This window comes from Hemiscyllium ocellatum, chromosome 15, assembly GCF_020745735.1.
Source record: "Hemiscyllium ocellatum isolate sHemOce1 chromosome 15, sHemOce1.pat.X.cur, whole genome shotgun sequence".
Classification (NCBI taxonomy): Eukaryota; Metazoa; Chordata; class Chondrichthyes; order Orectolobiformes; family Hemiscylliidae; genus Hemiscyllium; species Hemiscyllium ocellatum.
Genome location: NC_083415.1, coordinates 42,764,924 through 42,777,099, shown reverse-complemented (window position 1 = coordinate 42,777,099; position 12,176 = coordinate 42,764,924). Strand labels below are relative to the sequence as shown.

At 39.9% G+C, this 12,176-nt stretch overlaps 1 protein-coding gene across 1 annotated transcript in view; it reads left to right on the top strand.

Annotated features, from left to right (window-relative positions):
• Positions 1-11,211, top strand: part of mtcl2 (microtubule crosslinking factor 2) — a 99,062-nt gene extending 87,851 nt beyond the window's left edge. Inside the window, exons 12-14 of the mRNA XM_060836082.1 lie at positions 3,222-3,292; positions 7,679-9,134; positions 10,842-11,211. Of these exons, the coding sequence (XP_060692065.1) occupies positions 3,222-3,292; positions 7,679-9,134; positions 10,842-10,979 (1,665 nt within the window). The 3' untranslated portion in view covers positions 10,980-11,211. The remainder of the gene's footprint in view (positions 1-3,221; positions 3,293-7,678; positions 9,135-10,841) is intronic.
• Positions 11,212-12,176: the final 965 nt, after the last annotated feature.

The following is a 12,176-nucleotide window of genomic DNA, read 5'->3' as shown; positions in this document are numbered from 1 at the left end:
CATAATATAGTTTCTGAATCTGGCAATTTTTTTTGATTTAGTTATTTTTTTAAGAAAATGTAGAGCAAATCCAAAACAGTTTTTATTGTAGTAGACAATAGCTTACAAATGAGTGCTCCCTTCATGAAACTTCATAGAAAGGGAACATGCATAAGGAGTCACCAGGGAGATCAATGTGGGATGCAGTTTTCTGTGTTTTAGAGGTAATTAATAGAAGGTCATGTGGAATGTATTTACTTTCAAATAACACCTCCATTGTCTGCTTGAAGAACACTTAGTTTAGAAATGAATGCTTTCTTCATTCTGCACACTTTTTTAGAATCATTAAACACCCGTCTTGATTCTCCGTACTAACTTCTATGTGCAAAAAATAAGGGGTTGGTCGAGGATGTTAAATTGAGTTGCACCGGACAGTTTTAATTGGCAACAATCCTAGTAGTTAACTGCAATGAGGAGGTGTGTAAGTAGCTGACATAGCACTGTGAAGGTTTGGCCAAATTGACAAAAATTTGATGAAACTTGCATTATTTGGGCTTAATGTGAGGAACTGCAAAGTCTGTGGTTGCAAAAGGGACAAACTTGCAATCATCTGAACATCCAATTGAGGAACAGGATTAAGTCATACAGCCCTCAAGCCCGCACCACCATTTAATACGATCATGATTGATCTGATATAATATCAAATCCACATTTCTGCCTATACCAATAACTTTTCAACCTTTTTACTTCACAAGATCTGTCTACCTCTATCTATGTCTCACCACCTTTTTCAGAAAAAGAGTTCCAGAGACTTGTGACCCTCTGCAAGAAAAATAATTACTTTATCACTGATATAAATGGGTGATGCCTAGCCCTAGATTCTCCCATAAGAAAACATATTGCCTCAACATCTCCCCTGTCAAAATCCATCAAAACCTGTCAGGATTTTATGTCTTATTCAAATTGCCTCTTACTCATCTAAACTGTGAAAGCATGTGACTGATTGATTGAAATACATCTGTTGCAATGGTGGCTGTTTGGTCTGTCCTGACACTTGCTGTGCCAGACGCTTCCAGGGATGGACAGTCAGTGAGTCAGTCACATTCTTCCATAAATAAGCTGACCAATACCATGCACAGTACTCAGTGCGATGCTTCAATTATATAGAACCAGATCTGGAGTACTATGAACAGTTAATCAAGGAAAGACATGAATATGAATATGTTGGAGGCAGATCAGAGCAGGTTTACCAGACTAATACCTGGTATGGTGGATACAAGTCCAATCTTTCCTCATTAGACAACCAGCCATTCCAGATACTATTGGAAGGAGGTAGAATGCAGGGAAGGCCCAGTCAGCCACCACAGTAACAGATGTATCTCAATCAGTTACAATGCTTTCACAGTATACACTTTGAAGATATCCAAGACCATCAAAATCTCAGGAGTCTCAGTGAGCACTTGCAATCTGGTGACACATTTACCCTTCCACAAGGACTTAGTTATGAAAAATAGCTTAGATTTCACATGTCTGAAATACGTCATAAAGGGGAAATACTGAAACTGAGAGCATTTACGCCCCATATAATAATCACATAGGATTTAACTTAAACATTGCAAATCAAACTTATTTGTCATCACTTTGATAGCATTTGTGACCATTTGAGTGTTGTCCAGAGATCTGTCTGAAAGGATGACGTAGGTGCCACTGGCTTCCTGCTAATTATCAACCTCCTTAGGCACTCCCCACTGCCCCTCCCAGGTAGCTGCGCAAATACATACAAGTCATATAATGTCATGGAGTTAGGTTGGAAGAAAGAATACAACTATACTCTTGGGCATTGTAATCATTTTTTTTATAGCTGCAATAAAAGGTAGAAGTTAAAAGGCCCTGATCCCTACCAGATTGCAATGAAAGCAAGATTAGAAACACTTAACAGTCAAGTGATCAGAGTCTTTGATGTACCCTAATGCCTCATTTCCTCTGGGATCTTCTCCTTGTTGCTCGCAGCAGCCAGATGTCTGTCTGAGGTAATAAGTCTCTCCTACCATGATCATGCAGAGCCTGTGCCTACGTTGTACACAATTACTACCTTGTGCTTCTGTATAAAAGCAAAAGGACTTCCAGTTCCATGTATTGGGAGCAGAGACCTTTCGTAATGGGTTCCTTCCCTTTTCTTCCTCTGTAGCTGGGAATGGAACAAGAAGGGAAATCTCCCCTCATACTGCAGAATCTAGAGAAATTCTGTGAAAATTGATTAAAGCTGCGATTTCACCTTACTTGAATGCAGCTTTTAATTTAGTGAATAGCATTTTTGAATTTAAGGCTGACGTTTACAGTAGAGAACATTACTATTGGATTTCTGCAGGGCATAATATCTTTTTAGAGAATTTGTTCTTGCAATAAAAAAAAACCTTTTTCTTGCATCTAAGAACCTATTTTTAATTTTGAGAATTCTGAGAAATCAGTTTTGTAATTAGCTCATAAGTTATAGACAAGAAAAGCCATCCCCTGGGTTCAAATCCCACCATAGCAGATGAATTGAATTCAATAAAAATCTGGTTTATGACCAGAAATCAATTGTCAGGGGAAAAGTCCATCTGATTCTCTTGTGTCATTTCGGGAATGAATCTGCTATCCTTTTCTGGTCTGGCCTACGTGTCACTCCAGACCCACAGCTAAGTGGTTGATTCTTAAACTGCAATTAGGGATCAGCAATAAATGCTGGCCTAATTAGTCATGCCCTTACCCTGTGAATGATTAAAAAAAATCATTAAAAACAGAACTATGCCCTCTACTTCCATCAACGCCCCCAATTCATCCAGTATTGGAGATGGTTCGGGGTCGAGGGATCACAAGAACTATGTATTGGTCCGTATCATGACATCACCATTACATGTAACAAAATATAAGCAACAATAGAAAATTCTCTCCATGCACTTTGTAAATGCCATACTGTTTGCTTATAATAGAACCCCACTCCCACTCTTTACCTATGCTATAGTTAATTGTTGCTCCTGTATCAGATAGAAGATGAAAGACCTCCTGAATCCTTGTGATGCTGGTACAAAGACAGCTGCTATTGTCAAGCTAGCCAAGGGAGGTGGTGCATTTTCTCAGATGTTAACCCAGGATGACTTATAGTGACAGTCAGTACAATTGTGAGGAAATTAAACGTGATTCACTAGATCCTGCAAATTTCAGTCGACTTGTTTACCAGCCACATTCTTTATATTTTTCAGATGCTGCAACACAGAAACAATGAAAAGGAAACATCAGATGAATTAGAGGCTAAAGGAACTAATTTGCAACGGTAAAATTTGGCTTCTCTATATTTTGATGAAATATTGTAGCCGAGCAAAAAATTTAATTGTAATTCAAGTAATATTTAGCATTAAATAGGCATACGTTTACTATCTTTCCAGTTTGTCGTTAAGTTTTGAAGCTCAGTCAATGTATAGGTTAAATATTAATATGCTGAGTTGTTTCTTAGATAAAAATTTGCAATAAGAGGAGTAGTACTTCACCCGCTCAAGCATGGATTATCTGCACCTCGAGTCTAGATTAGAGTGGTGCTGGAAAAGCACAGCAGGTCAGGCAGCATCCAAGATACAGGGAAATCGATGTTTCAGGCAAAAGCTCTTCCTGCTCCTCAGATGCTGCCTGACCTGCTGTGCTTTTCCAGCACCATTCTAATCTAGACTCAGATTTACAGCGTCTGCAGTCCTCACTTTTGCCTGCCTGATCAGCACCTACTTTACCCATCTTTGCTCAATATTCATTTATATCCTCACATACGAAAATCTTTCGTCATATTGAAATTTTCAACTGACAAAGCATTGAATGCCTTTTGGGGGCGAGGGTGAGAGATTTTTAAATCAATCTGTGAAAACCTGTTTCTTTTGTCTTAGTTCTAATTTTAATATTATACTCCTGTAAGATTCACTTTAATTATAAGTAGTCATTTAGGAATAAATTCTCCAAAGGAATTCCCCCACCAATCAGAGTCCCTTTGCCAACCAATGTCCTGACATACAGCAGAATCTTTTTCCCTTTTTACTTTGACATTTCTTGTCAATTGTCTTGATGAGTAAAATGAGAAAGCTTTCACAAAATGTGACTTCTTTCAATAGCACTTAACTTTAATTGCAACACCTAGATCAGTTACAATTATAGATTGAGTTGAGAGAGCAGGTTTAAAATTTGCAATTTCTGATGACCTAGAAGACCCATGTCTGAAAAGACAGATATGTTTTCATGGGTTTTACAGAATTTAAGTTTATCAAAGCAATTATAAGAGAAATTATGTTTAATAAAAGCAGTAGTTTCCAATCGATCTGATTAACTAGGCACAGGTCTCTTGTTCCCTTGTGCATCAAACCACTAGTAATCACCACTTCCTAACCATGTGTCATATCAGAGGCATTCTAGTCTCTAATTGGCTTATTGTGCATTAACAGTGCAATCTTGGATGATTTGCAGGTGCCAGTGTTGGACTGGGGTGTACAAAGTTAAAAATCACACAACACCAGGTTATAGTCCAGCAGGTTTAATCGGAAGCACCAGCTTTCGGAGCACCGCTCCTTCATCAGGTGGTTGTGGACGACACAATTGTAAGACACAGAATTTATAGCAAAAGTTTACAGTGTGGTGTAACTGAAATTATACGTTGAAAAATACCTTGATTGTCTGTTGAGTCTTTCATCTGTTCGAATACCATGATAGTTTCACTTCTTTCATGTGTAAATCACAAAGCTTTTGTTTTAAAGTTTCATTCTCAGGTTTACTGTAACAATTGGTGTCAGCCAGATAATATGTTGAAGGTGTTAGCCCCTGTGTTCTTTGTCTGTGCCATGATGTTTAAATTGATTCTAACCTAAAAAGTGAGATAACAGAGTTTTACATGAATTCATGCAGTTTTTGAGTAAAGTACAATGTAACTCTGCAAATACAAATTCACCTCACAAACATATATGTATATGTGTGCATGTGGGTCTTTGTGTATGTTTGTGTCTGTCTGTCTAGGTTGGGGGGTTGTGAGTGTGAGAAAGAATGTCCTCCAAGGCGGACTTCGGGACAGGCAGCAGCAAAAGGTGGGCGAGCAGAGGCTGATAGCTAAGTTTGGTACCCATAGGGAGGGCCTCAACTGGGACCTTAGGTGCATGTCACACTACAGGTGATCACCATTGTACTATACACAGACACATATGCACGTGCACACACACACACACACGCACACACACACACACACACGTACATACATTTGTGGGGTGAATTTGTATTTGCAGAGTTACATTGTACTTTGCTCAAAAACTGCATGAATTCATGTAAAACTCTGTTATCTCACTTTTTAGGTTAAAATCAATCTAAACATTATGGCACAGACAAAGAACACAGGGGGCTAACACCTTCAACATATTGTCTGGCTAACACCAATTGTTACAGTTAACCAGAGAATGCAACTTTTTTTAAAAAAATTGTGATTTACACATGAAAGAAGTGAAACTATCATGGTATTCGAACAGATGAAAGACTCAACAGACAATCAAGGTATTTTTCAATGTATAATTTCAGTTACATCACACTGTAAACTTTTGCTATAAATTCTGTGTCTTACAATTGTGTCCTCCACAACCACCTGATGAAGGAGCGGTGCTCTGAAAGCTAGTGCTTCCAGTTAAACCTGTTAGACTATAACCTGGTGTTGTGTGATTTTCAGTCTTGGATGAGTTGGGTCATATCTGCCAAATTTCGTATTCATTTCTTTAAAAGTCGTGATCACCTTTGTTATTACTTCCTGTTTCTCCTGATTGATTCTTTGTCATGTCAAATTTATAGGATTGCAATTTTGTGGCAGCTTCTCTCTCTTAACTAACTCCACAGATCATTACCAAGATAATGTGACACCAATTAAGAAGTATGCATCTGCTTAGAATATACAGTGTCAGCTCCTAATGATTTAATATTATTTTAAATGATACATCTAAATATTCTTAAAAACCTATCAACATCCTTTCTTTAAAAGAGCCATGCATGACTCCATGGTGATTAAAGATGCTAAAACGGATTAGAGTTCAAACTATCTATACAAACTGTCATGCACATCCTTGTTACATACTTTGTTACAAAACAAGCCATTTTAAAATACAGTGTGCTATGTAACAGCAACATCCACTTTAGATTAGATTAGACTTACAGTGTGGAAACAGGCCCTTCGGCCCAACAAGTCCACACCGACCCGCCGAAGCGAAACCCACCCATACCCTTACATTTACCCCTTACCTAACACTACGGGCAATTTAGCTTGGCCAATTCACCTGACCCGCACATCTTTGGACTGTGGGAGGAAACCGGAGCACCCGGAGGAAACCCACGCAGACACGGGGAGAACGTGCAAACTCCACACAGTCAGTCGCCTGAGTCGGGAATTGAACCCGGGTCTCAGGCGCTGTGAGGCAGCAGTGCTAACCACTGTGCCACCGTGCCGCCCATCTACTCATTTTTTTGAGTAAAAAATGAGGTCTGCAGATGCTGGAGATCACAGCTGCAAATGTGTTGCTGGTCAAAGCACAGCAGGCCAGGCAGCATCTCAGGAATAGAGAATTCGACGTTTCGAGCATAAGGCCTTCATCAGGAATAAGAGAGAGAGAGCCAAGCAGGCTAAGATAAAAGGTAGGGAGGAGGGACTAGGGGGAGGGGCGATGGAGGTGGGATAGGTGGAAGGAGGTCAAGGTGAGGGTGATAGGCCGGAGTGGGGTGGGGGCGGAGAGGTCAGGAAGAGGATTGCAGATTAGGAGGGCGGTGCTGAGTTAGAGGAAACCGACTGAGACAAGGTGGGGGGAGGGGAGATGAGGAAACTGGAGAAATCTGAATTCATACCTTGTGGTTGGAGGGTTCCCAGGCGGAAGATGAGGCGCTCCTCCTCCAGCCGTCGGTAGCTTGAGCCATAACAACAGCCAGAACATTATAAACCATACTTTTGACCCGTACCATATCGTTTTCTTCCACACAGAAATTATTTTACAACTAACCACAATTAAACAAAATATAATTTGATTCTTCATTTAATTAACCTGAAATGATTAGCTATTGAAAAATAACTCAATTCTAAACCTGCTGTACGTTTGTCTATCAAGTAAATTTTGGTATTCTGCATGTAGCCATCATTTTTTCATTTTTAACGCCTCAGTTAAGGCATTCCTCAACTTCTTGCAGGAACAATATTGTTTTCCACCCCCATACACACACTTTGTGTAGATTAAAGGCAGTGAGGTGATAACTACCCTGGACTGAGGAGTGATAATCAAGAAATTTTAAACATTGACCCAAGAATATCCCTGTAATTATTGCCTCCTATACAACCAACCCCATACAGTTACATTGTTACATTGATACCTCCCTGAAATTTTCTGCACATGCATATGACATTATCCTTATTAAGTACAGAATAATTTCTGGTCTGTAATTGGTAATTGAGCAAGATGTCTCTTGATCTTCTGCCAGTGAATTTGTAGATTTCCAAAACTGTAATTTTCTGAAATCTTTTGTTATGTTAACATATTAGCAAAAGCTTTACCATCCTAACTAGAAAATTAATAGTTGACAATGTTGTTTGTTCCTATGGATGATGAGGTACTTGTCCTTTTCTTTCATTTTTACAAAGAGAAGATAACTCCCTTTTTAAATGGATCATTTTTAGGGCCAAATCAGTTTCTTCCATGTCTGAGTTTGAGAGCTTGTTGGACACATCTCCGTATTTACCTCCACCCTCTACACCCCTGCCAAAAGGTTTAAATGATCTTGAGGAGCTGAACAAGAAAAACTGGAAACACAAGAATGCTAACGGTGCATTATTAAATGAAAAATCGGAAAGTGCGTTGATCAACCAGTCAGATGTGGAGATGCCTGCAATTTCATCATGGGATTTCACTATGACAGGAAATCTAGTTAATCCACATCTCAACACAAAACAAATACAGAGGAGTTACACAGCACCAGATAGAACTGGTATTCGCATTTACTACAGTCCACCAGTCGTGCGTAGAATGGATGGTTCTTTAGTTCAGAACAATGAGGGAAAGATTATGATTGAACCAGGTTTTCTGTTTACCATGGCAAAACCCAAACAAACTGAGGACATGGAGTTCCATCCAGAGAAGGTGCGCAATAAGTGGTTTAATAACTTTTCCAAGCACCGGGATCTATTGGAAAGTGGCACTGGAGAACATCCTGTTTCTGTTTCTGCTACTGCTGCTGTTACTGGGTTTCCATCTGCGCTGCATGATCTGCAAATATCAGGTAATATGAGTGATGACATGAAGGAGGCTGCCAACTGTGTCAGAAATGTTATTTGTACAAGTTCAATGGAAAGGAAGGTTAATACTGCAAGCCAGACTGTTGCAGTTATCAGTGTGGGCACTCAGACCACCCGAAGTATTAGTATTGGGCTGCAGACCGAGAGTCCAAGATCGATCTCTAGTAGCCTGCATCGGTCATGGGCATCCAGGGGCTCCTTACTGATGCCAACCCAGAGTTCACGGAGCAAACAACTCTCTTCATCACTGGAAAAGGTGCCAACTAAGTTTGAACGCCCTTGCTGTTCACCCAAGTATGGCTCACCAAAGTTGCAAAGAAGAAGCTCATCGAAAATAGATCATACAAGAGAGCGGAGTCCATGGGCTATGTCTCACAGAGGACAAAATGAGTCAGCCTGGGCTAGGTCAACTACAACGAGGGATAGCCCAGTGCTCAGCTCAATCAATGATGGATTGTCCAGTTTGTTCAATGTTGTTGAACATCCATCTGGAAGTGTCGACTCCATCTGGAAATCAAGCCAACATGAGACGAAAACGAAAGGTGATACATCAAGATATGGGATTGTTCAGGAGTTTTTCAGAAATGTGTGTGGCAGATCCCAGAGTCCAACAAATGGAGCTGACAAGCCACTCAAAGATCCAGTTTCTGAAGAAAGTGTCCGAAAAACAGATGTGGCTGCTCCTCCGGGCCAATCACAGATAGACAGTGTTTCCCGAATTGTAAATAAAAGACTTCCCAAGCAACCAAACAAGGAGGACCAAAAACCAACACCCTGTCCGGCGCAGGGAGCGAAAGATCCAGACACACGGGATGCATGTGGAGCACCTGGTCTACTTGAGGTACTGCTTTAATGGGAGTGTCATCTCATTTCAAATGTGTCATTAAATTATTTTCCAAATTCTCTGCTCTGGGGCTACTAATGTTTATGTAATATATCTGGAGTAGTATATACCACACAGTTCCAGCACAGAAAGAGGCTCTTGGTGCTTGTGCCCTTTAAAATATGCCAATTGGACAGTGTCCTTAGGTTTATAGAGTAAATAAATCATCAATTTTCATTCACTCATATCTAAAGTCAATATATATATATTCAATATTAATGTTGTGGATAAACTGCTTAATTGTAAGTAATAGATTAAATTGAATTGGTGGAATTCAAAATGGGGGAATAAGACATTGACGTGGGCCCATGGTTTGCTTCTATTCATGGATCTGATGGAGAACATCATGTAGAGCTCAGTGATTCAGTCATGCAGTGAGATTGTAATTCCAGCACTGAGAATGTCTCTCTCAGAATTTACTTTTATATTGCCTTAGATTAATAGTTTTTCACTTCTAGAATTGTAGTGGTTTTCAATACCCCCATCATTCCACCCCAACCCCGTGACCCCTCTGTGGAAAAGATTGATGGGGGTGGGGTAGGGCTGTAAAATTGAACATCACGGCAAGGCCATGCCACTTGTTGCCTGTCTTCCTTTGAGTCAGTTGAGTCTCCAGTAGGCAGTCAATTGAAAAGCTTCTTCCTATCGAACCCTGCTAGTTTGTTGTGGTTTAGAGGGGATCCCTACAGCAGATGTCCCCCTCCCATTAATCCTCATTAGAGCCAACCAGCCTGGCCCCAATGGAAATACCCCATTTATTTTCTAATTCAGTTCCAACTCTGGGGACTGCCTGCACTTCGGATAGTGATGGCCACTCCCAGTGGTACCATTGGCACTTGAAATTTGACAGCTATTATTAATCAGCAGCTGGTGAAGGTGGGACTTCCTTGAAGATGGGATTGGACATTTTGTCCTGAATCAATTGATGGCCTGGCAGTTATAAAATCAACTCGAGCTTTGAAACACATACAAAAACAGGCTCGCCCCGACTTTTGCAACTGGTGGTCTACTCTGATGTCATCATCTCCACATATAAGTTTGGCCTTGGGTTAAAATTAAAACGGAACTAATGCAAAGGAAGAGTTTTCTGTTTGATGACTAAAAGGAAGTGAGTTTTGACCATCTGAAACCTATTCCTAAAATATGGAAACTGTCCCTCCTAATTAACAATATCACCAAAGAGGATATAAGATGTCTAGTGTGAAAAGAAGGAAGAAAGGTCACACTTTGGGTTTTTATTTTTTCCATTTGGGATATGCAGTATGTAGGTATTGGAAGGAGTTTTATTCTGTGCTTGTTTCTTACCTGGAGATACATGATGTTAACGCTGGGAAGCTGAATTGGGAGACATTGCTTTTCTGAGCACTAATGTTCCTCAGTGTAGTTGCTCTGGTGATGTTGGCATTATCTGCCCACTGTGTCTCTGTCTACTTGTTTCATCGAAGTGTGAACACATTTATTTTAAATGGGATAGTTTCTAAATGGGATACTATTTGTTAAAGTGCTTGGTCTGCCATTACCAATTTTAGTTTCTAGGTGTAGAATTTCACTTTAAATATTGTCTCCTAATTATACAAATATGGATGTGTGTGTGTATGTATGCAAGGTGGATTTTGCTTTGCAGGTAGAATGTTCATGTGGTATTTCATTCATGTTCTTATGCAGGAAACATCATGTGATTGTGCATCTCAATCACTCACCTCCTGCTTTCCATCCAGATCGTCGGTTCGCCATTCGTTATCACAGTGTAAATCACGATCTTTACCTTCAGACCCTAACGTGGCTGACGATAAGTCAGGCTGAATCGTGAACTATGCCGGGGCAAGAAAACAACTTTACGTGGGCTAAAATAATCTCTGCAACTTCTGCTTTCTCTGAGAGCTTAAGTGAATTTTTCAGAGACATTTAGAAAAGATGTTCAGGTTTTATTGTCGTGGTCACTGTAGATTGAAAGGTAAAAACTATAGAGGTAAAAACTCAAGAAAATCTAAGGTATCTAAGTTATAATGTGTAGGTGCTGGATCATTTCTGTAATAGCTGTACATAGATATTCATACAGCAGGAGTGTTAAACTAATTGTCATAGACGACAGTCTCGACTTCTTTAATTAACATCCATCTCTGTGCTACTCTCTTCCAACTGTCATTTGTGATCTATACGTGTGTCTGAGGCAAAGGAGGTGGACAAGACTTCAGTTGCTATCGTTACACTCCATAAACACCTTGAACTAAGAGGAATAAATATTTGTAGCACACGTTTCGACTCACACATTAGGAAACTCGGAGATCCCGCGCACAAATCATTTCAAATTTAGTTGTGTCTTGCCATCTTGTGTAGAGATCATCATAAGCTAGCAGATTTCCTGTGGCGTTTCTGCCAATGTGTCAACGTGGAGGATGAAATTTGACTTGAATGGAGATGCTGTGTGGGTGGTATTACATCAGTCACCTGCTGCTGTGCTTGATATTCTATTTTATTGAAGTCAGTGGGACTAAATATTGGATGATAAATATATCAGGCAACCAATTTGATACCAGCTGTTTTGTACCACTGTTCATGGCAGATTTCAATCTCACGCTGGAAAGAGACTTGTAGGCAATTGCCCTCTAAATTTGCTTCTGTTGTACATGGCCTGGTCAGTGAATGCTTGACACCATTAAGCTTTGAGCAACAATGCACTCACGCATAGTGTCTTAAAGGAAATACTTAGGAGTGGCCTGTGTGATGCATTCCAAGTTGCTGTGCAATTGTGCATAGCTTATCTGGAACACTGCTTATAAATGTTATTTAAACAATGTAGTCATAGCACAGTTGGTTGCTTTGCAGATTGTGAATACTTCTAAGTTGGAGACTACAGGCCATAGACTAGCTTTCTCTCTCATTTTCAAATTGTTTTTCATCTGTAACTAAAGTTTATTTCTAACGGGTAATAAAATTGGATCTGGGAGTAAAATAAATTCCCACATTACTTCTGGCCTAAGAGCTTGGGCCACACGTAAT